At 61.0% G+C, this 25,516-nt stretch overlaps 2 protein-coding genes across 7 annotated transcripts in view; both read right to left on the bottom strand.

Annotated features, from left to right (window-relative positions):
* The window catches only part of MYO15B (myosin XVB), a 30,158-nt gene extending 13,640 nt beyond the window's left edge, over positions 1-16,518 (bottom strand). The window contains exons 1-26 of the mRNA XM_032322592.1: positions 14,229-16,518; positions 13,805-13,868; positions 13,464-13,573; positions 13,221-13,298; positions 12,782-12,878; positions 12,415-12,518; positions 12,172-12,235; positions 11,876-11,989; positions 11,571-11,726; positions 11,065-11,178; positions 10,854-10,912; positions 10,648-10,780; positions 9,588-9,683; positions 9,210-9,341; positions 8,734-8,859; positions 7,060-7,137; positions 6,711-6,826; positions 6,580-6,625; positions 6,327-6,451; positions 5,830-5,947; positions 5,401-5,570; positions 2,838-2,931; positions 2,179-2,238; positions 1,851-1,908; positions 1,525-1,655; positions 80-175 (exon numbers count right to left, since the gene is read on the bottom strand). Coding sequence (XP_032178483.1) covers positions 80-175; positions 1,525-1,655; positions 1,851-1,908; positions 2,179-2,238; positions 2,838-2,931; positions 5,401-5,570; positions 5,830-5,947; positions 6,327-6,451; positions 6,580-6,625; positions 6,711-6,826; positions 7,060-7,137; positions 8,734-8,859; positions 9,210-9,341; positions 9,588-9,683; positions 10,648-10,780; positions 10,854-10,912; positions 11,065-11,178; positions 11,571-11,726; positions 11,876-11,989; positions 12,172-12,235; positions 12,415-12,518; positions 12,782-12,878; positions 13,221-13,298; positions 13,464-13,573; positions 13,805-13,868; positions 14,229-16,495 — 4,806 coding nt within the window. The 5' untranslated portion in view covers positions 16,496-16,518. The remainder of the gene's footprint in view (positions 1-79; positions 176-1,524; positions 1,656-1,850; positions 1,909-2,178; positions 2,239-2,837; positions 2,932-5,400; positions 5,571-5,829; positions 5,948-6,326; positions 6,452-6,579; positions 6,626-6,710; positions 6,827-7,059; positions 7,138-8,733; positions 8,860-9,209; positions 9,342-9,587; positions 9,684-10,647; positions 10,781-10,853; positions 10,913-11,064; positions 11,179-11,570; positions 11,727-11,875; positions 11,990-12,171; positions 12,236-12,414; positions 12,519-12,781; positions 12,879-13,220; positions 13,299-13,463; positions 13,574-13,804; positions 13,869-14,228) is intronic.
* A 4,202-nt stretch (positions 16,519-20,720) lies between these two features.
* The window catches only part of LLGL2 (LLGL scribble cell polarity complex component 2), a 34,580-nt gene continuing 29,784 nt past the window's right edge, over positions 20,721-25,516 (bottom strand). For 3 of the 6 annotated variants that reach the window (XM_032320333.1, XM_032320332.1, XM_032320334.1), the window contains 12 exons: positions 25,071-25,363; positions 24,801-24,951; positions 24,344-24,542; positions 23,634-23,750; positions 23,357-23,523; positions 22,671-22,935; positions 22,289-22,442; positions 21,967-21,995; positions 21,686-21,733; positions 21,445-21,487; positions 21,258-21,319; positions 20,721-21,058 (listed from right to left, as the gene is read on the bottom strand). In XM_032320333.1, coding sequence (XP_032176224.1) covers positions 21,051-21,058; positions 21,258-21,319; positions 21,445-21,487; positions 21,686-21,733; positions 21,967-21,995; positions 22,289-22,442; positions 22,671-22,935; positions 23,357-23,523; positions 23,634-23,750; positions 24,344-24,542; positions 24,801-24,951; positions 25,071-25,363 — 1,536 coding nt within the window. In that variant the 3' untranslated portion in view covers positions 20,721-21,050. Of the gene's footprint in view, positions 21,059-21,257; positions 21,320-21,444; positions 21,488-21,685; positions 21,734-21,966; positions 21,996-22,288; positions 22,443-22,670; positions 22,936-23,356; positions 23,524-23,633; positions 23,751-23,846; positions 23,900-24,343; positions 24,543-24,800; positions 24,952-25,070; positions 25,364-25,516 lie in introns of those variants that run through there. The other 3 variants (XM_032320335.1, XM_032320336.1, XM_032320337.1) reach the window with 3 other exon arrangements.

Below are 25,516 nucleotides of genomic sequence, written 5' to 3'. Positions count from 1 at the left end.
CCCCCCACCCCCTGCACTCAGCCAAACCCCAGGAGTTAGGGTCCAGCCCACCCTGTCCCCTCCCCACCGTGTCACTCACCACCTTGTTGATATCCAGCGCGTGCTGTGGGTTCTCCCCGTGCAGCCGGGTCAGGGGCTCCGCCAGCAGCTGCCCGGGGCTGGGCAGGGCCGGCTCCTACAAGGACGAGGGTGACAGTGTCTGAGCACATGCCAGTCTGGCTGGTCCGTGCCAACCTGCGGGAGAGGCCCCAGCGGAGCCCAGGGGAGCCCGCGCCCTGGGAGACGGAGAGGGGCTGGCGAGGAAAACCACCTTAGGGACACATCTCCGTGGCTCCTCCTGATTAGAAAATTGATGTCCATGCATATAGAAAACTCAGAAAACATGGAAAAGAATAAAGAATTTAAAAATCCATTACTGGGGCGCCTGGGTGGCTCAGTGGGTTGAGGCCTCTGCCTTCGGCTCGGGTCATGATCCCAGGGTCCTGGGATCAAGCCCCACATCGGGCTCTCTGCTTAGCGGGGAGCCTGCTTCCTCCTCTCTCGCTCTCTGCCTGCCTCTCTGCCTACTTGTGATCTGTCAAATAAATAAATAAAATCTTTAAAAAAAAATCCATTACTATTTTCCTGCCAGTCATGACCACAGTTGACATTTTCTTTTATTTTATTATTTTTTTTAAAGGTTTTATTTATTTATTTGATAGACAGAGATGACAAGTAGGCAGAGAGGCAGGCAGAGAGACAGGAGGAAGCAGGCTCTCCACGGAGCAGAGAGCCCGATGTGGGGCTCGATCCCAGGACCCTGGGATCATGACCCGAGCCGAAGGCAGAGGCTTTAACCCACTGAGCCACCCAGGTGCCCCCACAGTTGACATTTTAGCCTCTCTTCCCAGTCTTGCTTTTTTTTTTTCCCTTTTTAAAGATTTTATTTATTCATTTGACAGAGAGAGAACACGCGTGCGTGCGCACCAGCAGGGGGAGTGGCAGGCAGAGGGAGAGAAAGAAGCAGGCTCCCCGCTGAGCAGAGAGCCCAATGCAGGGCTCCAACCCCCGACCCGGGATCATGACCTGAGCCAAACGCAGACGATTACTCAACTGAGCCATCTGGGGCCCCTCCAGTCTTGCTTTCTATGCAGATACATCCATCGCCCTCCCACACCTATTGTTGCTTTTAACAAAGCCGGGATCATACTCTGTTGTCCGGTTTGGAATCCTGCTTTTGTACCCAACACGGCAGCCTGGACGTTTGCCTTATTGTTACACACACTCTAAAGACACGACGTCAACGGCAGGACGAGCCACAGGTGTAACACAGGTGCGGCCTCACGGAGCTAAGTTACTCCCGAGAGCGAGATGTTTCGCTTCAATGGGTATTCTCCAAACGGGGGTGCTGCACCCGTTGCCCCCATGATGGGAGAGGATGAGTGCAGTGGGAAGAGGGCACAGGTACAGCTTCTGCCCGGCAGGGCTCATGTCCAGGGGGAGCCACGGAAATCTGCCAGGAAGAGCCATGGTCTGGGGGCCCACCTGAAAGTTAGTGGAGATGAAGCTGGAGAACGGGAACTGGTCGATGTCGGGCGGGAGGCTCAGGCTGGTCCGGGCAGGAACTTCAGGGGGCATGGACTCGGTGATGCTCCCATCCAAGGCATGGTGATGGCCTGGGGGTAGCACCCAGAGGCAGCCCAGAAAGGCCGAGGTAAGGAGGCTGGCGATGGACCGCCTCCGCCTCTCATCATCCGCCCCCAGTCCCGGGGCGGTGGGAGCTCAGGGGAGCCCAGAGCATCACCGGGAGGGACCACAGTAGAGAGACGGGAGGGAGGGGTCATGTAAGAGGGACACGAACCAAAACTCACCTTCTGCGGTCTTCAGCAAGACGGCCACCTCAGCCGGGATCTCCAAGCGCCCCAGCTCCTAGCAGAGAGGAATGATCGGCCAAGGACTAAAGGAGGGGGACAGGGACCCAGTGTCCCTCCTCACCCCCGGGACCATAAACTTCTCCGAAGACCAAGGATTCTGATCCTGGACACAAATAGGACCCCAAGAGCCCTCAGAGGGTGGCCCAGGCCTCTTCTTGGAGGACTCAAGGGATGCACACTGGTGACCCCACACTCTTCCACAAGCCATGCCGGTCCCAGGAGGCTCATCACCCAGCGCACGCCCTGGAGCTTCCAGACCACCTACCATGCCTGGTGCTGTCCTGGAGGCCGGGCCGCTGTGTTGGCCACGCCGATGCCCAAGCTGCTGGAAGAGATGCAGGGGGAGCTGGTGCCCCGGTGAGGAGGTCTCTGGGAGCCTCCTGGCAACTCCCTGCCTCAGCGGTCCGGCGGCCCCCTCTGGCCCCGAGTTGAGAAACTAGCCCAGACCCAGAGGGGCCAGCTGCCTGTCGCCAGCTCTTCGGAGCCCTCACCAGCCACTACCCATCTGCCAGGGCGCTGGGGAGGAGGCAGGAAGAAATGGTCCCAGGAGACAAAGTCCAGCCAGGGAGGGGCCGAAGAGGGGAGCTGTGTGTGGGCACTGACCTTTGAGCTGCTTTATGGCCCTCATGCTGGTGTCATCAGGCCAAAGCGGGAAGCAGCCCAGCCCTGAGAAGGTCTGGAGGGGATGAGGGGAGGACACCCCAGACATGCAGGGGACAGTCAGACTCTGGGTGGGGGCACAGGGATGACGGAAGTGACCTCCCAAGGCCCCAGCCTCCCCTGGCCTGGCAGCGGGTTAGTGGGAAGAGCTGGGGCGGCCGTGGTCTCTGAGCCCCGGTCATCGTGCGCTCAGGCCTGGACTCCTGGACGCCAACAAGGCTGCCTGACTCCTCTGCCCCGAGCGGCAATCTGCCAGACACTCACCTTCAATCTCTGTCGCCTCCGGAGCAAGGGCCGGGCCACCAGCAGGACGGTGCTCAGCTGTCCCAGAGCCGCCCGCCGTCGGAGGTACCGCTTCCTGGAGGCCGGGAAGGGGGTTGGGGAGGAGCTCAAGCCCAGACCCGGTACCTGAACCCTCCAAGCTGAGACACAAGTGCACGGACCCCGGGCCGACAGGGTCCTGGGTGCTTAGTAGAAGCCATGGCGGAAGGACAGGACACCTTGAAAGAACTAGGACATTGAGAAGGTGTTCGGCTTCGGGGATGACGGTCTCGGGCAGCAGAGCCGACCGCCGGCCTCCCTCCCCCGCCCCACTCCGGTCAATGTGGTCGTGGGTAAGTCCCTCGGCCTCTTGTTTCATCGTCCTCATCTGCACAGTCAGGATCTGCGTAACCCCTGCCCCACCACAAGATGAAATCAATCAACCCACATGTTGAGAAGAGTCTCACCTATTTTTACTCAAGAAGTGGAATTTCTAAAAAAATGAAACAAGTGCTATCACTGGAAATCTACTAAGAGATCACGGAAGCGATCATGTCTTTGAGAATTGTCCAGAGAGAAGACGATGCTCCTCAGTAAAGGAGTCGTGGGCAGGATTAAAATGAAAAAATCAATGCTCAGCTTTGAGGCAGTCAGCTGACTCAATGGGTAGAGCATCTCGGGGTCATGAGTTCAAGCCTCAAGTTGGGGTTAGAGTTTACTTAAAAAATAATTATAAATGTACATATTTTGTTAAAAGACACCACAAAGAGCATCACAAGACAACACACGGAACAGGAGAATGCTTGCAAATCACATATTTGATAAGAGTTTCGGGGTGCTTCGGTGGGTTAAAGCCTCTGCCTTTGGCTTTGGTCATGGTCTTGGGGTCCTGGGATCGAGCCCAGCTCTGCTCAGCGGGGAGCCTGCATTCCCACTCCCTCCTGCTGCCTACCTCTCTGCATACTTGTGATCTCTGGCTGTCAAATAAATAAATAAAATCTTAAAAAAAAAAAAAAAGTTTGATATCTAGGATGTAGAAGGAACTCCCACAGCCCAACAACAAGACAAGCTATATGAAGGAAAAACAGACCGAGGACTCGACTGGACATTTCTCCACGATGATCCACAACGAGCCAAGAAACATGAGAAGACACTCAACCTCGTTAGCCATCAGAGAGATGCAAGTCAAAGCCGCGATGTGGTACTGCTCCGTGCCCACGAGGATGGCCAGGGTCAAAAAGTGGAAAATAGAGGTGCCAGGGTGGCTCAGTGGGTTTGCATCTACCTTCAGCTCAGGATCTGATCTCAGGGTCCTGGGATCGAGCCCTGCATGGGGCCCCCTGCTTAGTGGGGGCTCTGCTTCTCCCTCTCCCTCTGCTGATGCTTTCTCTCTGTCATAAATGAATCTTTTTTTTTTTTTTTAAGTGGAAAATAAGTACCAGCAAAGTTGCAGAGAAATTGGAACCCTGAAACACACTCTCGGGAGCGTAACCCCTTAAAACACCAAACACAGAATCACCATATGACCCCAACTCCATTCCTAGGTAAAGACCCCGAAGAGCCGGAAGCAGAGACTTGAGCAGACACCGGCACGCTCGTGGTCCCATCAGCCTCACTCACGAACACCAGAAAGTAGAAGCGGTCCTAGAGACCGCTGACGGGAGCGGTCTGTGCGCCCAGGGGCCAGGAGGAGCGAAGCCTGGCCACCTGCTACCACGCAGATGAACCTCGCGAACGTTCCACTTGGCGCAGTGAGCCAGACGGGAACGGAAACACTGCATGAGTCAACGCACTTCGGCCATCCGGAATAGGCCAGTCGGTTGGGACAGAAAGTGGATGGGAGGTTCCTGGGGGCTGGAGGAAAGGCGAGCTGGGGAGGACTGTGTGAGGGTTAGAGGGTCAGCTGGTGATGACATTTTGGAAAGAGAGTGGCGTTGGGGGTGCGGTCTTGGAAGTCTCCCCTGGGTCCAGGGCACTGCCCTCACTTTGTTCTCAGCACTTTACTGCTACCTTGGAGGTGACTGGTGACAGGTTCACTGTCACACCTGATCAACCCCCCCCTAGTGTGCCTGGGAGGCACCATCCCTCCCTGCATCCCTGGGGGTCACCAGCTGGGCCCAGGGTAATGGAGAAGGTCAACCAGCAGCTGCTGTTCAACGAGCACAGACCTTCCCATCAAGCTGTAAAGGTGAATGGGAGTTCATTATGTGAGAACGGGGAGGCCAGTCCTCAGGACCAAGAAGTCCAAAGAGCCTGGAGTATAAAATTCTGGCCTAGAGGCTGGAGAGATAGGCAGGGTCTCACACAGACTGATTCACGCTTTTAAAAGATCATTCTCGGGGCAGAGTGGAGAACAGACTAGAAAACATTCAAGGAGTCAAGACTGCAGGTTCCGGTGGCCCGATCAGGTAGTGAGCTTCCTGTCACTCAGGGTATTCAAGCAGAGGCTGCAAGGGGATGCTGACAGGAGGGCCCCAGGGCAGGTAGATTTTCTTGAGGCCCCACCCCTCCCATACTCTGCCCCACCACCTGCAGGAGGCCCCCCGTCTCGCCCACCCCTGCAGACCTGGCCTGGAGCCCTCGCACGCGAGCCTGCATCCGCGGCAGGAGGAGGCGGCTGAGGCGCTGACGGGAGATGCAGGTGCGCAGGCTGCCGTGCAGGGCGAGCAGGGCCTGGGAGCGTCGCTGGGCCCGGTGCTGCTCCAGCTGCTGCCAGCCTGGCTCCCGCAGCAGAACCTGGGGGCAGAGGTGAGGGTGCCCGGGCTGGTGGTCCTGAGGCCTGTCCTGCTCTTGTCCTGAGGCCTTGGCCTGCTTCCTTCCAGCAGCACAACTGATTCTTGTGGGGAGCCCAGGACACCTGCCGCCCAGGCCCACTCCAACGCCTCACCACCCAGAAGGGCTACCTATTCCTGAGTTTGTTCTGGAATGCTCCTCTCCCTTTCCAGCCATGGACATGCGCACGCGCGCGCACACACACACACACACACACACACACCTGGGTGGCTCCGAGGTGACAGAGGGGTGACTCGGCCCCCAGCACGTGACTCAGGATGGCGCCGCACCTCTCACGGTCAGAGGACTCTCCCTGCGCCTCCGTCTCCAGAGCCCGGAACCTGGCCCGAGGAGGGGGAAACTGAGGTCAGAACAAGCACAGCGAGGACCTCCCCCAACGCTTGCCCGACCCCCCAGCCCCCGAGTCATTCAACGATTTGCAATGCACCTACTATGTGCCAGACCCCAGCTGAGCTTTGCTGAATGGCGGAGGGGCAGGGGGAGGCGTGGGCAGGGAGGGGGTCACCAATAAGGAAGGTCAGAGGGACAGAGGGAGGGGAGGGCAGTGAGAAGAGGCAGGTGGAGGCCAGGCTCAGGACCCCAAGGAAAGAGCGTCCACTTCCACCCTGAAGGAACCCCAGGTCTGCCAGCCACTCCAGGGGGCCCTCCTTATGGATCCTGTGTCCGGGCCCTTGGCTGCCCTCCATCCTGGGACCCTACCTGGCCAGGAAGGCCTGGAAGGGCAGGCGCACGGGGAAGTTGGCACTGCGGGTACGTACTGCCTCCAGGATGCCCGCCTGGTGTAGCTGCTCTGCCACGTGTCCCACATCAAAGAGGCCCGGAAGCTGTGGCCATGGAACAGAGCCAGTGAGAAGCTGTGGGGGGCCGGGGGAGCTGCTGAGCAGGGCAGGACAGGGGGATGGGAAGGCTCTGGGGCCAGGTGCAGGGCGGGGAAGGGGGGAGGGAAGCTCACCTTTCCGGGGTTGGGGTTGAGGCACTGAATGAAATAGACATGGCTCCTGACGGAGGAAGGGGGGGTGGGTCATGTGGGCACAGAGCAGCCCCCCGAGTCCCTGGGGTCTCGTATGGGCGGCACTGTCTCACCTGCCCAGCCGGGCTAGGAGGTCCTCCAGGGAATGCTGGAATCGAGAGGCCAGTGTGGGCTTGCCCGGCCCGGCCGTGGACTGGGACTCTGCTTCCCGGAACAGGCTGCCCACCAGCTGTGGGACGAGAGGAGGCCGAGCTGGCTTGCTTCCCAAGCCTGTCCACAGCCCGGCCTGCATCCCCAACCCGGGGGAGCTAGGGTAGGTCAGTCCACAGCATCCAGACCCCGGAAGGCTCAGCCCATGGTCCAAGGTGCAGGGGCTACCCCCTGGGGCAAAGAGCATCCAGGGCAGAAGGTGGAGGACACAGTGTGGAGGGGTGGGGGCTCCGAGAGGGCTGGCAGGGGCACCTGGAGCTGGCTCTGGGCAAGCATCGCCACCACGGCAAGGTCAAGATGATCCCGGTTTCTGTTTACAAACTTGTGAACCTGCAAGAGACAATGTGGGGAGTGGAGGGGAAGCCAAAGAGAGAAGGCTGGGCTGGGGGCGGGTCCCTTGTCACATAATCCAGCCTCTCCCCACTGGGCTAAATAAAGGGCCACCTTTGTCCGTCAACTAACGGCTCTGGGGGAAAACTGGAAATCCCCATGCAAATGAATGAAGTTGGACTCTTATCTTACATCAGATATAAAAATTAACCCAAAATGAATGGATCAAAGACCTAAATTTAAGGCCTGGAACTCTAAAACTCTTAGAAGAAAACGTAGGAAGAAAGCTTCGTGACATTGGGCTTGGCACCAATTTCCTGAATAGGATACCAAAAGCGTGGGCAACCAAAAAAAAAAAAAAAATAGACTGGATTTCATCAAAATTGCAACTTTTGTGGGGCGCCTGGCTGGCTTAGGCAAACACGTGTGACTCTAGATCTCAGGGTCATGAGTGCCAGCCCCATGTTGGGTGTAGAGATTACTTTAAAAAAAAGTTTTTGGGGGGCTCCTGGGTGGCTCAGTGGGTTAAGCGTCTGCCTTTGGCTCAGGTCATGATCTCAGGGTCCTGGGATCGAGCCCCGCAATGGGTTTCTTGCTCAGTGGGGAGCCTGCTTCTCTCCTGCTGGCCCTCCCCCAGCTCATGCTCTCTCTCTCTCTCTCTCTCAAATAAATAAAAGTCTTTTTTTTTTTTTTTAAAGATTTTTATTTATTTATTTGACAGAGAGAAATCACAAGTAGTCAGAGAGGCAGGCAGAGAGAGAGAGAGGGAAGCAGGCCTCCTGCTGAGCAGAGAGCCCGATGTGGGACTCGATCCCAGGACCCTGAGATCATGACCTGAGCCGAAGGCAGCGGCTTAACCCACTGAGCCACCCAGGCGCCCCTCAAATAAATAAAAGTCTTAAAAAAGATTTCCTTTGTGAGCTTCCAGATAGTTTTGTGGTTTTCTTTACTAAGACTCCTTGTGTGTGTGGCTTTTAAAAGATGTGATTAGAGTTTTCTGAGGGCGGAGCAGAGGTATAACTGATCTGTGTGCCGAAATGGGTCACCTCCTCCAAGAAGCCTTACTGGACTTGCTCTACCTCAAACGAGCCATGTGGTCCTACCCTTTACCCTTTACCCCACTCCTCAGCAGTTAACCTCCTGGGTGTGCTGTCACCCCTGAAACTCTGAACGGGGAAAGGCAAGTCTCTTCAGTGAGCACCTACAATCTGCCAGGCACCTGCCTGACCACTTCCCCATTACCGCATTTAATCCTCACAACGGTGTTATAGGACAGATTCCCGTTCCCATTTTACAGATGGGAAAACGAAGCCTCAGGAGGAGAAGCAGACACCCGGAGGTTACAGAGTCAAGTCCCACGAGTATGCCCCACCCCTGCTGGTCTTGAGGCTTGTGCTCGACCAGAACGCAATAAATCATACTGGGGACTGTGCAGGGCCAAGGGCGTAGGTAGAAATGTATGGTCAAGCCCTGGGAGGGGCCTCTCTTCACTTACTCCTCTTAGCTGTCAGGTGAGTCAGCTCTGGGGAGGGCCGCCCCCGGCCACATCACCCTCACCGATTCACCCAGGAGTCTCTCCCTGATTTACCCTGATACCTGGTAGGTGACAGTCCCAGCGCAATGCCTCACGGTGAAGATAGGAAGGGGCAGCTGGGGCTTGGAGTAGCAGGGGTGACTGCCGTGATGGTAATGACACTTCTGAAGGAAGGTGTGGTCTGTGGCCTGATAAGAGGGACGGGCTTCCCTCAGGCCTTTGAGCGCGAAGTGCCCCAGCCCGGACCGTGCATCCCTCCAGGATGATCAATAAGTATTTGTGGAATGGGGGCACCACGGCCCTGAGGCTGGCTCCCTACTAGCTGGAGGCCCAAGGGACCCCACCAGCCCTACATGAGCCTGTGCTGTCCCCACCACCCTGCCCCTTCTGCAGCAAGGACCGAGGGAGAGACAGGATTTGAACCCAAGCCGTGCAGAGAGACTACGGGCAGGGTTTCTGCCCCCATCACCTGTGGCTCCTCTCAGGGGCCCTGTGGGCCCCGGACTGGCCACCAGGGCCCCCACTGCTCGGGGCTCACCTGGGGCAGCCACGTCTGGGCATCCAGGAGCCTCAGGAGGCTGTGGGGCTGGTCTACGAGGAGGTCCAGACAGGTGTCCCACACAGGCTGGGGAACGGGCACCCAGGCCAGCAGCTCCCGCCGACAGGCCTCCTGGGAACAGCCAGCGCGGGGCCAGGTACAGAGCACGCCCACATGCGTGGGGGAGCTCCCTGGAGCCGGAGCAGGGATGGCCTCCCATTGTCCAGATGAGTAAAATGAGGCCCAGGAGGGCTGAGACGGTGGGCCAGGGGGCTTTGGGGCAGAGCTCTCAGTTCAGCACCTTCCATTTCCCAAGGATGGCCCCTGGTCTGGAAGGCCTGGGCGACCCCGGCCCCCGCCCGGGCCAGCGCCCCGTACCTCCTCCTGCGCCCACAGCAGCCGGCTGGAGAAGAGCTGCAGGCGCTCGCTGGCAAGGTTATTGCACAGCTGCTCCAGCCCGTTCACCCGCAGGGCCTGGGGGCACAGAGGCAGGGACATGGGCACCTGCACAGTTGTGGGGGCACGGGGCGGTGGAGGGGAGCCTGCACACTCCCCTCCTGGAACTCAGGGAGGAGTGGTGCCCTGGGGCTGACAGAGTCAAGTCCGAAGGCCCCCCTTCAGCCCACACCCTCCCTCTGCCTCAGCAGGACTGTGAGCCTTCAGGCCTCCGGTCACAGCCATCCTGTGGTCTGGAAGGTGTCTGTTCCTCTGACCTAGTAGCTTGCTGGCTATTGGAATCCCACATCCTCATAAGCAGGGCTCTAGGCCGCTGCCTCCAAGAAGCCTTCCAGCATTCTTCCTGTAGGGATTACAGGTTCCTTTCTCTGAGGCCCCCAGCATGTTACTTGTAAGCTCAGGCTCTGCCCACATTCCATACACCTTTGTACAGAGAGCTTTGGCTCGCTCTAGAACACACACTTGCCACAGTCATCTACAGTCCCGCACCCCCGAGAGGGCATAGTCACCAAGGGCATGCTGGAAAAGAGAGAGCAGGGGGCACTGAACAGTGCCCACCCAGGAACCAGGGTGGAGGCCACCTTCTCTTGCTCTAGCCCTCTTCTCCCTGCCCTGGGAAGGGGGGATCTTCTAGAAAGGGGTGAAGAGCTTATGAAAACTCAGGCCATCGGGGGGACTGTCCCTTTTCCTGCTCCTCTTGGGGCTTGGGAGGGGAGGCTGTGGGCTGATCCATCCTAGGGCCTCTGTCTTCTGCCACCTTAGAGGCTTCTGTGAGACTCTGCAAAGCCAAGCAGGACAGAACTCCCCAGAGGCGATGTCGGGGCTGGACAGAGCGGGGCAGAAAGGCTACAGCCGCAGTCCCTGTGCCGACTCAGGGATAGGCGGGCCAGGGCTCACGAGCGCCCCCCTCAGGAAGCGCTGACCCCACAAATGATCAGGATGAAGTGGGCACCCTGTCCCGGGCCCTGTCCCAAGGGCCAACCTCAAAGCCGTAGACGTCCACGACGGTGATGGTGTCCACGTGCTCTCCCTCCCCGGGAGCCGCCAGCTGCGCGTTGCTCCTCTCCAGAAGCCAGGTGAAAAGCCGGGAATACAGGGCCTTGGCCAGGGCGTCCCTGTGGGCAGGCTGGGTGAGCCTGTGTGCGAGTGCCAGGCCTGGCCACGGCTCCCTCCCGCCCCCGGGGTCACCTGGCGTCGACGGCGCTCTCCACCGGCAGAGACCTGCAGACCCGGCCACACGGGGTCTCCTGCAGGGCGGAGGAGGTAGGAACACGTGGAACAACAGGCCTGAGGCCTACGTGGGCCCACGCCAAGCCTGCAGGGGTGGGGGAGGCTGGGGGTAGGGGAGGTGGAAGGGGTGGGGGAGTGGGACCCACCTCCTGAGGAGCCCAGCACTCACTGTGACCCTCCTGGTGACAGCCCCCTCCAGGCACTCGGGTGGCACCAGCAGCAGCCGGGCTGCCGCGTGGATCTCGGCCCAGCTGGACACAGCAGCCACCTCCTGGGACTCCCGCTGGACAGAGAAGGGAGGGGGCGGGGAGAGGCCTGCTGTGGACCCGCCGTATCCCACGCGCTTCCCTGACTGAGCCCCCCAGACGCCCCTCCACTGTCTCATTAAAGGGGAAACGCCTGGAACAGAACCGGGAAACATACAGAAAGCGACTCCCACGGTGCCGGGTGCACACGAGCTGCTCCGTTAGCGCAGGTCTGCCTCTTGGGGGGTGGCAGAGACGATCCCGGCCTGTTTTCTCACCTACACGATGGGCATCTGCCCGCTCTCCAGCGGCCCTGGGGCAGCCCCGGGCTTTGTGATCTACCTACAGGTGTTTGCTATCCTTGCTGCCCTGATTATACAAACAAGCCACTGCTGATCCAGCGTCCACACGAGCCGCAGCCGGAGCCCACCTCTGAAGACGAGAAGCAAATGTTGCCCAGGTGCAGGACGGCGGCCAGCACGGCCCAGGCGGCGGTCATCTCCTCGGGGCACAGGACCTGCAGGGCCTTCCGCAGTCCTTCGAAGTCCCGAGCATCATCCTTGCCCTGGAGACAGCAGGCCTGGCCCTGCAGAGCGCAGCAGGGGTGAGGGGACAGGGCCCGGCGGCCCAGGGCTCCGCTCTATGCTGGCCGCTCCTTAGCATGCCCCCCACCCCACGCCAAGACCTTTCCCCGGGCAAGCCCGGTCACCCAGCGCCTAGTGGGCCTGCCCCCACCTGGTTGAGGTAGGAGTAGGTCTCTGGCCCCTGCAAGGAGAGCTTCTCCCGTTCTGCAGGGTCCAGCCCCGCCAGCAGCTCGTAAAAAACATGGAAGCTCCGCTCAGCCTGGGCCTTGGGGGAGAAGGACCGGCTTAGGGGGAGCAGTGGTCCAGTCCTGTGCCTCAGGGGAAGCAAAAACAAATCCTGGGAAAGGCAGGGTTGGGGGTGCTGAGTGACCACAACCCCTTACAGCGGCTCCTCCCTCTTTCCCATGCTGGGAGCCACCGAGAGGGGAGCCACAGGGCGGGTCTTACCTGAAACACCACCCTTGAGGTCTCGAGCAGATAATGGGACACAGAGGCTCCCACGATGACCCCACTGTGGGCACAGGACAGTGAGGTGGGGGTAGTGTCCAGGATGCATGTAACCTAGGGGACCTGCTCAGAATGGGACACACTAGGGGCTGGACCCAAGGGCAGCACCTCAGTTCCCAGCCAAGGGAACCGATCATGAGTGCCACCCCCGGCCCCATGCCCTCCAGGACCCCTGCCACTCACTGCTGCACGCAGAGGCAGAAGACCTGGCCAAAGCGGCTGGCGTTGGCATTGAGGACTGTCTTGGCGTGGCCGAAGCTGCTGAGCACGGGCAGGACACCATCCAGCTGTGTGGGGGAGACGCATTTGAGGACCCTGGGGACGGCGGTGGCACCCACTGATTGGCCATCCGAGCCGAGGACACTTTGTGCCTGGGGGTTGTGCTCCTCCATGGAGAGGGGGAGTCCCACCCCACCTCGCCCTGCCCCACGGTAGGCGATGCCTGGGGTTGCCCCTAAGAAGAAGCCAGAGGCCCAGAGACCATCCTCCTGGCCCAAAGGAGAAGGACAGTCCCCCTTGGATCCCTGGAAAAAGGCCCGCTGCTCCTCACGTGACATCTTCGGTCCCTTGTCTGCTCCTGCTCCAGGCTGCTTAGGAACTGCACAATCTTTCTGGCAGCTTCTGTCTTCCCTGAGCCACTGTGCCCACTGCAGGCAGGAGGGGCTGACAGGGTCTCCAGGAAGGGGCACAGAGGACACCCCAGGAACCCAGGAAGTGAGTATGCCCACCAGTAAGTGATACACGCCCACCCCCGCACCCCGGAAATGTGGAGAGACAGACCCAGGGCATGGATACCAAAGAGAAAGAAGTCTCCGAGATGCCACATTCAAGGGACATGTGGATGACTTTAGCCAGGACCACAGCCCTTACCAAGCCCAGCACAGCTGCCCAGCAGTGGACCAGACCTGCAGCTTCAAATGCGGACCCCGTGTCCCCTGCCTCCCAGCCCTCAGAGTGGCCTGTGCGTTCCGCGGGGCACCATCACTCACCTGAGGAGAATGCATGTGCCCTGCCCAGAGCTCCGAGACAGGCGATTGTAGGCTGATGCGGCGATGGCCAATATGTGTCTGAGGGAGGAGGGAAGGAAGCTAACGAGATGGTTGCCAGAGACGGGCATCTGCGCCCTCCTCGGTGTAGGCAGGCCCTCAATCCCCAGAATCTCAGCAGTGGGACGTGTTGGGGCTCAGCCGCCTGGGGGTAGGTAGGGGTGTTGGTGAGGCAAAGTCACGTACGGGGTGGTGTTAGGGGCCCTCTTGGGGTGGTAGCTGGCCAGGACCTCAGCTGAGAAGAGAGGCAGGGGCCGGTGGGGGTTCAGAGAGAGCAGAAGAGGCCCTCCAAAGGTCTGGGGGAAGAAGCAGATGCTCTTGTCAAAACACGGAGGAAGCAGGGGTATGGATGGAGTGGGGCTCCGGTGCTCCCCAGCCCGGCCCCCACCCACTCTGCAGGTCCCCAGGGAGGGTTCAAGCACCCAGCCCACAGAGGAGAAGGAAGAAGTTCTAGAAGTGCCAGAGGGCCCTCTGATCCCAGAGGACAGGGACTCCAGCCCCCCAACCCTCCCCAGGTACCCCCATACGTAGATTCGGCCCAGATGAAATCTCTTCTTAAGGCAGAGCAGTGCGGAGCTGTCACACACTGGTCTGTGGCGACGGCAGGACAGTGGAGCAGGGAATTGGGAGCAGAAGGAGGTCCTGGGTTAGAGCGGCCACTGGCTACAGCGATCCTTTGGGCAGGTCAGGCCCCCTCTGTGGGCCCTGACCATAACACAGGGCCCGGCTGCTAAGTGAGTTACGCACTCCATGGGTAACTGACCAGAGGGAAGCTTTGTGCCAGTCAGAGAAGCAAGTCCCAGGCAGGGGCACCTGCTTTTCACCCCTCCCCCATCTCTTCCAGCCAGACCTCTGGTAAAAAGCACAGTCCCTTCTAAGGGTACAATTTATAAGGGATATGAGGAAGTGTGGGACCCAGACACGACAGATTTGGAACTGCCCCCGGCTCACCGCAGCCGAGCCAGGTCCTCCGTGTCTTCCAGGCCTATCCCAAGGTTCCTGCCGTCAGCGGCCAGGAAGGGTGGTGCTTCCAGGTCAAGCCCCAGGCTCAGCTCCAGGTCCCTCTCCAGCGCCTCCTCGGTCTCATCCTCTGGCTCCCACCGCTCCCGCGGGGACCTGCGGGGGTTTGGGCTTCTCTCCCATGGAAGGCGGGACTCCAAGGTGAGTCGGGGCAGCAGCGCGTCAGTGCCAAGCCCAGGGTCCTCGCGGGGTTTGGAGATCTGAGCCCAGTGGACGGGAGCCTGAGCCACCAAGGTCTCGGGCTCCGCTTCGCTGCTGGAGGCGCTCTCGTCGAGTGGGGGCTCGGGGTGGGCAGCACGGCCGAGGAGAGAGCCTCGGCGGGGCCCGGCTACACTCTCTCCACTCGCCCCGCGCCCCTCACTGTCCCCCGAAGCTCCTGCACAAGGCCGAACATGCCCCTCCCCGGGCGGGGCGTCCGTGGACCCTTCCTCTGAGCTCCGAGTGCTCGACGCCCTCCCAGTCCTGTGGATCCTGGGGAACACGACCGCGAACTTGGGATCCGGAGTCCGGTCCTCGTCCGCAGAAGGGTCTTCGGGAGCTGAGCTCTTCCAAAACTGTGGGGAGCTCGAGTCGCCGCTAGGGGGAGCCCTGGGCCGTCCCCATAGTCCCGCTACGCCGGCCAGGCGCAGCACTAGACGCCGCCGCAGTCCCGGCCCGAGACCCCGCCTCCCGCCCGCCCGCGGCCCCGCCCCCCGGCCCTCGCCCGCCGGCGCCCCAGTGCCTCGGCCCTCGCCCGCCGCCCGCCGCAGCCGCTGCCGCAGCCAGCGCAGGAGACCCAGGGCGCGCACGACGCGGCGGAGCCTCTCCGTGAGGCCGGTGCGGCGAGGAGCCGGAGCCGCGGCCTGGGGCGCTGGGCCTGGCGGGGTTTTCGCGCGGAGCCTGCGGAGCGCCACAAGCGCGGCCAGCGGCGCTGGGTGTCCGGGCCTGTCTCCCCCGCCCGCCCCGGATTCGCTCTCGCCCGCCGCCACTTGCACCTTCCCCACCGCTTTTTCGACCTGGCGGCGCCGAGTCCTAGCGCCCGAGGCCTCGGCTCTTCCAGGCTCGGCGCTTTGCAGCTCAGCCTTCGGCCTCAACTCACTGTCCCTTGCGTCCCGGGCCGGCCTGGGGTCCCGAGAAGCCCGCGAGCTACGGGGGACGCACGTGCCACTGTCCTCGTGGGGGCTGGAGGCCTTGGCTTTTTTGCCCGGCTCAGTCTCTTCGGCCTCAGGGGCTCGGCTCGCCGCTCCCGGGGCTGCCCATGGGCCCCCTCCAGGCCCGGCCCCTTGCAGGCTCGACTCCGTGCCTGTCCCGGGATCCGCGCTCTCTCCCCGGGGTCCCACCCCCGACGACCCTTCCCCACTCCGGGGCTCGGCGCTGTCCCCGCCATCGCTGCTTCGACCGTCGCTGCTGGGGCGCTCGCCGGGTTCCAGCGCTGGCTCTGACCCAGTCTGGGGGCCTCCAGAGGCCGTGTCCGTTTCCTCCGGCTTCGGCCACGGTCCCGGGGCCCCACCGCTCTGGCTGTCGCTTTCCTGGGCCTCGCGGGCTTCGCTGTCCAGGCAAGAGCTGCTCCCATCTCCACCGGAGGAGGGGTCCACATCGAGGCTCCGGGTCTCTCGGCAGCCGTGCCGAGCTGGGGGTCTCCGCCTCTTTCCTCTCTTCCTGCGGCGGCAGAGTTCCCGTGTCCTCCCTTCTCCGGGGATACTCTCTTCCTCCAGGCGCCCGCCACGGCTGTCCGGGGGCTGAGACCAGGGTCCCCGACGCCTCGCGCTGCCTGGTCTCCCCTGGGGCTCCGGTGGCAGCCCGGCCGCTGGCCCTTTGCAGCTGCCGGTCCCCTCTGCGGCGGACTTCCGGCGGCCACCAGGGGTCCCGTGGCTTACCGAAGTGGCTGGCTCCGAAACCGGTCTGGCCCTGAGGGCCTTAAGGCGACCCTGCCGGCCTTCCCGGCAAGGCGCGTCCTCTGCGCTGGCTGACCCGGACTCCTCCTCCCCGGAGACCGGCTTCCCGGGTCCGCCCTGGCGCTGGGGCTCTTTGCCCTTGCTCCTGCCCATGGCGGGTTCAGTGAAGAGGGGCTTCCAGGTGTCTCTGTCCTCTCCTGGGAGATCTGGCAGCCCCTGGCGCCCTGAGCCCTTGGCAGCACCCACACCGGTTCTGCTCTGGCATGGCCTACAGTGGCATTCTACTCCCCCACCCCTGGGGGCTCCAGCCTTCCCCATGAGCATTAATAATGCAGGTGGCTGCGGGTCCTGACCCCCTAAGCCAACAAAGGAAGGGAGGCGGCCCAGGAAAGAGGAGACGCTTCAGCATCGGACAAAGGCCAGGGACAGGGCAACCAACCATTCAGCCTGGGGTTGCTGCCAGCCAGGCCAGCCTGGCACCCTGCCACACTGAGGACCTGCATGCTTTGCTCCCGTCTCACTGCTTGCCCAGGAGGGGGGCAGGCGGTGAGCCTTCCTTCAAAGAACCTGTCTGGGGGCGCCTGGGTGGCTCAAGTGGGTTAAGCCTCTGCCTTCAGCTCAAGTCATGATCTCAGGGTCCTGGGATCGAGCCATGCCTCAAAGGGTCCCTGCTCCGCCGGGAGGCAGCCCCGCACCCTGCCTACTTGTGATGTCTCTCTTTCTGTCAGATAAGTAAATAAAATCTTAAAAAGAAGAAGAAGAACCGATCTGGACTATCATCCTGGGGGCTTGGAGGGACACCCACTCCTTCCTTAGCTCTCTTGGACTCAGTATCAATAAACAGCTAACATTTCAGGGCTGATACGCCAGGCAGCATTCTAAACACGTTGCTATGGAGTCGTTTATTTCCTGAAAGCACTTTAAGAGGTGGGTGCCCTAAGGATTCCCATTTTAAGGCTGATACGACTGAAGCACACAGCTGAGTGTCCCAGGGAGGGTCAGAAATGAGATGCCAACCCAGGCAGTCTGGCTCCAAGGCCTCCTTGAGCATAGGTGTGAGCGACCACCACCAGCAGCAAACCAGACTTTCTCTGGGTCGTTGCAACGTACCCAGCAAGCTCTTGGGCAGGCAGAGAGCTCTGTGCCCCTCTCCAGTCTCTCGCCTTCTTGGTGCCCTCTTCCCGTCTGGGTTGATCCAGGCCAGGGCTGTAGCTCACTCAACCATGTGGGGGTGGCAAGCCTCAGGTCCCTCCCCAAGCAGCCTTTCATTCAAATCTCCCCAAATCCTAAGAAAGGGATATGATCTCCTCCTACAGATGGGGAATCAGCTCAGTGGATAAGTGACTTGAGGACACACAGCCGGTAAGTGAGGAACTGGGCGGCAAAACCAGCTCCCTGGACCCTAGGTACCTGCTATTCTGCTCCACCTAGCTTCTGCTGGGAGCCGGTTTTGGAACCAGCCAGCCTTGGTTCCCCCAGCCCACCTCCTGGCTGTGTGACCTCCAGCAGCCTCCCAGGAACCCGACAAAGGACAGCAGCGGGAGAGGAGACCTCCTCCCTACCTCTCCACCAAGCCTAGCTCTTTCCACCAAGCCCAACCCTCGCCTCTGGCTTCTACCTTCCCCAGCCATTCTTCACCCGCTTTGCTCCCCCCCCAGCCCGATCTGCTCCTCCCTCCCTCCCTCCCTCCCGGCCCTGTGACCAGCCCCAGTCACTTTCACCTCCTTTGCTTGGGTGTTAAGGTGCTGTGCGATTTTACAGACTCTCATTTAATTCCTACCATCCTCTGAGGGAAGCCCTATTATTATGCCCTGTTTTATAGATGAGTAAACTAAAGCACCAGGGTGATGTCATCTACCCAAGGTCACACAGTGGGTCACGGGCAAAACCAGGGTCAGTGTCAGGTGTGCTCCAAGTCTAAGTGAGCACTAAGTTTCCCACCTGTCCCTGCTGAAGACCCTCAGATCCGAGTCTGCAGACCAGGTGTCCAGCTGCCTGTGGAAGGTTGGCAAGGGCCTTGGAGTCGGGGGTGTGACCCCTGCCACGCTCTCACCTCCATCTGCCAGAGGTTCCGTCAACTCAACTGCTTGGAATCTCCACCGGCCGCTCCCAGCACCCCTCCCTGGATGGAGGCGGCAGGGACAGCCAGCCCCTCTCTATGCCAGCCCAGCTTCCAGGAATCCACTTTCTGAGGGGCTCTGGGGGGCTCAGTTAAGTGTCTACCTTGGGCTCAGGTCATGATCCCAGTGTTCTGGGATCGAGCCCTGTGTCCGGCTCCCTGCTCAGTGGGAAGCCTGCTTCTCCCTCTCCCACTCCCACTGCTTGTGTTTCCTCTCTCGCTGTCTGTCAAATAAATAAAATTTTAAAAAGGAATAATAATCCCCTTTCTAGACTGTGCCAAACCCTTCAGCTTGTGCAGGCCTATCTGTACAAACTGCTGATCTCCCGACTCCCAGTTAGAAGGTTTCTCTAGAACCGAAAGAGGCAAGCCACCAACACTATCTAATATTTCATAGCACAGAGTTCTTAAGGCAAAGATCATTCTCAATGAACATGGATGTAAGTCTGTTTCCAGACTCTGGGTATTTTCAGATGTGCGTGTGTGGCGGTGGTTGGCTTCTCTTCAGTCTGATTTGCTGGGTTCTTGCTGTGGCCGTGAGACTCTCTGCACCCTGGGGCTGCTTGGTGTTGCCATTTTCTTCTGATTTCTTGGCACTTGTGTCCTTACCATGGTCTTCAATTCTTGGTTTCTTGGCAGGAAACTTCATGTCACTTGTCCATTTGTGTGTTAATTCAGCTAATGGGCTAAAACACGCAGGAAGTCCCTCCAAACGGGTGGTTCGAAAACCACAGTCCCGCAGGCTGTGTGTGAGTGTGTGTTGTGTGTCCAGCCCTCTGGGGTGGGTGGTTCTCCCTCCTTGGCACCCACTTTGTGTGCATTACCCCAGATCTACAGCCTGAGGACCCACTGCCAGCCCAAGGAATAATGAGCTTAGTTTCTTTTATGATACACATCAAGATCCTGTGCATCAAGCCCTAACACGTTTGCCCTAACCCTGAGCAGAGGGTCACCCCATCATGACCCCGCGAACCTCATGGACTCTCGTACACCTCACAGCAGATCCCGAGAAGACAAGGTCATCATTCCATTCCCCAGAAGAAAGCAGGCCGCAGAGGTGGTAGGCAATCTGCCTGTCACAGGAGTTCCACTTGCTGGGATTTAAACCCCAGGGGTCGTTGGAAATAAACATTTCACAAGGGCACTTCCCTGCTTCAAGCCCCTCAGAGTCTCCGCATCAAGTGGGCTGGCTGTCGCAGTCCCCTCCTGTCTGTAGCTTTGTTTTTCCATCTACCCAGCCTCCCTTTCCCGTAATTTCTGGGACCAGGGTCTGTGTCCCCCTCCCCTTTGGGAACTGTTCCTCCACATTCCTTATAGCTTTTGGGGCTCCTACTGCTGTTAAGTGCCACCCCACTTCTAAGGAGAGTTGGGGGGCTGGAGCAGGCCAAATACAACCCGGAGACTCTTGAGCTGCCCAGGCTTGGCTGGAGGGCAGTGGGGGGGATGCCCTGCCCCCCCAGCACATCTGTCCTGGGACCTGGACCTTGGCCCCTCCTCTGTCCTGTGCACTCATCCAGGTCCTTCCAACAGGCCAAGTGGGCTCCTGGGCCACACAGCAGTGCCCCTGCCCTCCCCATGCTCCAGGGGGTCCTGGTCTGGCCCTGGCCATGCAGTGCCTTCATTTTTAGCACAATTCTGGCCAACCCCCATCCCCCTGCCCTGCCTCCGCCTCTCACAGCAAGCAGGCCGGTTCCGCCAGTGCCGCTGGCCCCTTTATCCTCTGTGCAGAATGGTCCCCCCCGGCCCACCCCAGTCATGTCCCTAACCCAGCTTGACATCACCTTCCCTGGCAGCTCACGGGCCCCGACTGCCTGCATCCCAAGACCTCCTGCCGTTGCCAGGATGGGGAGCACCCCCCCCCCCCCCCGGGCAGGGACCACACAGTCTCAGCCGCCTCTGACCCCGTGTGCCTGGCATACAGTAGGTGCTCTGCAAAGACAGGTAAGAGAAGTAGAATCAAGTAGACCCAACGCCTGGTTTATAAGGACCAGAACAGCAGTCTGATCCAGGCCCCTCATCTAGGGATAAGACCCTTCAGCTCGGGGCATGGCCTCTGACCTCAACAGTGGCTCATGATCCTTCCCTGGAGTCCGGAAGAAGCCGCCGGGTCTGAGATACTGTGTCTTCCCCTTCTGACGGCAAGGAGAGGCCAGTCAAAGGACTCCCTCGGCCCTGACTCAGGGAAGCAGCCACGCAGACTCGCAACGGCTACCTCTTACCGTTCATTCCCACACACGGAGGAGTCCGTGCTCAGGCACAACCAAGCACCCTTGCTCTGACTCAAACCGCTTAAAAAAGGGATCCCCTGGACCACCAGCCTGGTCCAGCAACGGGACCCCGGGACAAAGGCAAGGGACTGGCGAACAATCCTTTCCATTTACGTCGACAATTTCTCCACAATTAAAAAAATTAGTCATTGGACCAGTCTGGTGAAGAGGTAATAAGGTGTTTATTAAAAACTCTTTTTCACCCAGAGGCAATTAAAATTTATAATTTAAAACCCAGCCCACTACAAAAAGGGGAGGGAGTAAAAACTGTGCAACATTGACAAGAGAACCAAGACAGACAAGGCCCAGGAGGGGCAACCCCACAGCCCCGGGGTCCCACCTCTCCCAAGGCCAAGAGCAGCAGCGGGCCGGACACTGGGGTCAGCTCCAGCCCCTGGTGCAGCCCAGGGCACGGTCCTCGCAGGCGGGGCCGGGCCCCGGGGAGAGCCCTCAGTAGTGTGTGTTCGTGGTGCGGCCTCGACCCACGACCTGCTCACTCTGCTGTGGAAAGAGACAGAGCAACGGCTCAGAGTCTCCTGGGCAGGCCAGCGGCCTCCGTCCCCCACCTGGAGCCCAGAGGTAGAGGTTTTCAGGACCCCTGGGGCCCCGTGTGGGCACCTTCTCCTCTCCCTCCGTGTGAGGAGGCGTGCCTTCCCAGCTGCCCGCCAGCCCTGCAGCAGTGTCCAGAGCCCCTGCCTACCTCCTCCATTGCTGAGACTGTACCCCACGGCCACTCGCTGAGAACGCCAATCGCCATAGCTCCTGCATGGGCAGAGACAGGATAGTCACCATCCATGGGAACCTTGGGGAGGGCAGACAAGGACCCTCATTCCCAGATATCTCCTGGCACGGCAGGGCCCATCTCACAGGCCCGAGCAGCAACTCACCCTCGGTCTCCCTCCAGGGTGCTCTGGATCTCCTTCAGGACCCCTGCAGGATTGGGGGGGACAGAGGCGTGGTGACGCCAGCAGAGACCGGGCCAGACACAAATGTTTCTGCCCCCTTCTACTGGCGGGGTGTTGGACGGGTCTGCCCCCTCAGGGTAATGGCCCTCCCTTCTACCCTGGTCTTCTATGCTTCCCTTGGGACATTCCTCACAGCAGCCCGCCAGCTCCTGCCCCAACTCACTCTCGTCATTGAGCAGAGCATGTTCCATCACTCGGCCGGGCCTTCTCTCTGAAAGGCAGAGGCCAAGTCAGGCGAGCCCTGGGGCCTCTCTGCCCCAGCTCCCTTGGAGCAGGAGTGCCAGAGCCCAGAGCTCAGGACTGGAAGGGATGCTGTTTCCACCCAGCCTGCACACCCCCTGCAGGCCTGGGGCTCCCCTCCATCCTCTTCGGTCTGGGTCTGGGCCTGAGTATTACAGTGCCTCTGTCCCCCCACACCCATGTACACAGGGAAGCCCGTCTTACCCTCTCCGTCACTCTGGCTCCCTGAGTTCCTGTGGGGAGAGAGATGGTGAGGATGGAGGCGGGTTGGGGGGAGACGAGGCTCCTCATTCCGGCTCAGGAAGCCCCGATCCCATGAAGAATGAGGTCAGCTGACCAAGCCCACCCTGAGCCTGGGCAGTAAACCAAGCCTTGCGGGGGATGGCAACCTGCGCGGGAGGGAGGCCCTACGACGGGGTGTGGGGCTGCTGGGGAGCCAGAGCTAGGAGGGTGGGGGGTGCGCTTAGCTCACCAGGGAGGGGAATCTCTGGCCAGCCGCCAGCTGGAGGCCACCTGTCCCGCTGACCTGGTTCGGTCCAAGGCCTTCTCTGGGCCTGATCCATTGCGGGGGCGGCTGTGGCTCTTGGTCTCTGCTGAATCCACCAGACACCGGGGCTCAACCAGCCACTTGGTGGAGAGAGAGAAGCGCTCGAACTCTGAGGGTGAGATCAGGTAGAAGCCTGCGGGCAGGGGAAGGAAAGGCCGGGCAGGTAAGGCCGGCCCCCGGTTCCTGGGCCTGGCAGCTGCCGAGGGGACATCCCCACCCCCCCAACCCCGGAGGAGGTACGAGGGGCTGGAGCCTCCCTCGAAGTCCTTGGCTGAGGTACCTCCGGCCTGGCTGCCCGGTGGGACCCCCACACCGCATACACCCCCCAGCAGAGGTGCCCCCGCGCCTGCCCTGGACCCACCTTGGCCGTATTTGGTGAAGACACAAGAGGCGATGCCGCTGACGTCCTCGCGCCGGATGCAGCTGTACCGCACCTGCGGCTTGAGCAGGGGTAGCGAGACCACCTGCACGTCGCCCAGGTTGGTGAGCACGGCCAGGTGGTGCTCCCCGTAGTCCTCGGCTCGACAGCTGCCGAAGTGGGCCACGCTGACCCGCCGCACCCGCGAGCCCTCCAGGGCGGTCAGCTTCAGCTTCAGCTTGGCACTCACCTTGGGCAGCGTGAACACCTGGGGGCAAGGGCACAGCTCGCAGCCTGGCCTGACCACAGCCCCCCGTGCGCCGTCCGGCCAAGTGAGGATTTCTGGCTTCCCTGCCCGGTGCGGCTACACAGCCTGGCTCCCTGACAGCCCCCCACCCTTCCCAGCAAAGTCGGCCCCCTCTCTGGGCGCCCCCTGGTGCTCAGCCCTGCAGCCCCTGGACTCGGACCGCAAGGAGGCCGGGCCTTCTTATTTCCATGTCTGCGCTCACTGTCCCTCCCACAGACACAGGTCCTGCTTCAGTGCCCCCCCACGCTGACCCTGGAGCCCTCTTCTTCTGTGCCTCGGTGGCCTTGCACACGTCCACTGCAGAAACCACAAGCAGCTTGTCCTCTGAGCTCCCCAGAAACCCCCGGGATTCCCAGGGGGCCTGCCTGTACCCGAGCAGCACCTTGAACTGCTCCTCTGACACCACGAGCAGCTGGTGGCCTCCCTGCATGTCCGGGCTCTTCGATAAGTCGTGTGCCACCTCCAGGGGCTCGGGAAGGGGCACGTTGTGTCCGTCCAGCACGAGGATGCCCACCACAGGCGCTCGGTGCATCAGCTGGATCTCCTTGGCTACAGGGCAAGAGGCAAGTGATGGGTGAGGGCAAGGCTAGAGGGCAAGGCCACCCCCCCCAAACCTAGGCAGAGGAGCACCCTCTTCTCTCCCTCTGCCCAGCACTCACCCTGCTCTGCCCGCACAGGCTCGTCCATTCTCCGCTCGGCGGGGGGCACGCGCAGGGCGAAGGCGTAGACGGTACCCCCATTGGTGCCGGCCCACAGCGAGGGGCAGTGGCGGGAGCCTGCCAAGAGGCAAAGGTTTGTACCTAACCCACGGTTCTGCGGGTTTGGTGGAGCCCGGTGACCTGGGCTTAGGTCCTGGCCTTGCCTCTCACTACCTGTGTGACTCCAAGGTCAAGTTGGCAAATTCTGGAAGCCTCAGTTTCCTCCCCTGTAAAATGGAATGGCTGTGGGTCCTGCCTACCCCCTGGGGTGTAGAAAGTTAAAGCTGGGAAGGCTGACAACCAGGGGCCCCATGCACAGATCATCTTGAATCCAGGATAGCTTGACCCTCAAGACCCTCGTCCCTGCCCCACCATCCCTGCCCTGGCAGGAGGCCACAGGGGAGCTTCTGCAGAGCCCACTGGACACCAGCAGGCATGTGACAGGGGGAAAAGTGACATGTCCCAGGTCACACGCCGAGAGCGTGGCGGAGCCTGAGTACGAAGCCAGCGCAATCTGCCTTGGAGACGCAGGCAGGGGGTCCCGGCTCCCCGTGCTCCCAAGTGCTCCCAAGTGGAAGGGTCCTCCCAGCCAGGGTGGGCAGCAGCCTCCAACATGCCCTTGGGCCAAGGCTGTGCTCTCCTGGGCCCCCCGCCTCAGGCTGGCCACTCACTGTCCCTCAGGTAGGTGTCAGCAAAGTAGAGGGTCCGGACGAATCCTGTGAAGGAATCCTCCGCTGAGCGGGCCTCGATCCTGCGCTGCACCGGAGCCAGCTCCATGCTCTGCACCCCTGCGCGCTCGGGCCTGGCCGCCCCCTCCTGTCCCTGCAGCGGGCGGGGCCGGGCCTGAGCGGGGGCTCCGGCCTCCCCGTTCTGGGGACACGGGATTGCTCACCACCAACCCATCACACCACCACCGTCTGGTATTTCCTGAGGGCCTGGCCCTTTACGCTTGGGGAAGGTGAGGCACAGACATGCGGTGTGATGTAGCCAAGGCCACAGGGCTGGCGGGCAGGGTGGCAGGGCGGGAACCTACTCAGCGTGGCCACAGAGTGGGGGAGATGGGGCTAGTGTGGACCCGCTGCGGGCTGCTCAGAGCTCTCCCGGGCTCATGGCTGGTCACAGCCTTACCTCTCCAGAGGGACCAGTTGGCCGCCGCTTCCGGCTGGACACCCGGCTCCGACGTATCCGGCGGAAGGACTGGCGCAGGGACTTCTTCAGGGACTTCACACGGGACAGGGGGCCCTCCAAAGCTAGCTGGTCACTGGGGTGCAGCGTGCATCTGGAGGCGGGGCGGGGGGAGGACGACACATCTGGTCATCTGCGCTGCCAGGGCCCAGGGGTAAGAGCCCAGCGACAACCCTAGCTCCAGGCCCCAGACGCCCCGGGGAGGCTGCTCACTTGACAAAGACCTGCCGCCGCTGCTGATGGTCAAAGAGGCCAAAACCATGGCTCGTGCCGAAGGCCACAAGCCGCCACTCGGAGTGCAAGGCCAAGGAGGTGACCACAGCCGGGGGTTGGCACTGCACCAGCACAAAGGGCTGGAAGCCGGGCTCGAAACGCACGGGCCCCGGGCGGGCGCACAGGCGCTCGTGGCCCTTCCAGCGGTAGCCCTCCTGGTCCTGCAGCAGGTCCGCCTCCACCTGGGCCACGCTGTGCTCCGCCTCCTCGTCGTTCAGCTCCAGGACCAGCACCTGGGGGGGAGGGCAGGTGGGCTGAGCCACTTCTGGCGCCAAGGAACCCTGGGACCGCAGGGACCCTGAAGGCGGAGAGTGAAGGACCTGGGACCCACGGCCAGTCCCAGGGCCTGAGGACAGCCAGAAGGCCTCTGTCCAACCCTTGGTCCT

This window comes from Mustela erminea, chromosome 18 (assembly GCF_009829155.1).
Source record: "Mustela erminea isolate mMusErm1 chromosome 18, mMusErm1.Pri, whole genome shotgun sequence".
Classification (NCBI taxonomy): domain Eukaryota; kingdom Metazoa; phylum Chordata; class Mammalia; order Carnivora; family Mustelidae; genus Mustela; species Mustela erminea.
This window is presented reverse-complemented; position numbering and strand designations above follow the sequence as displayed.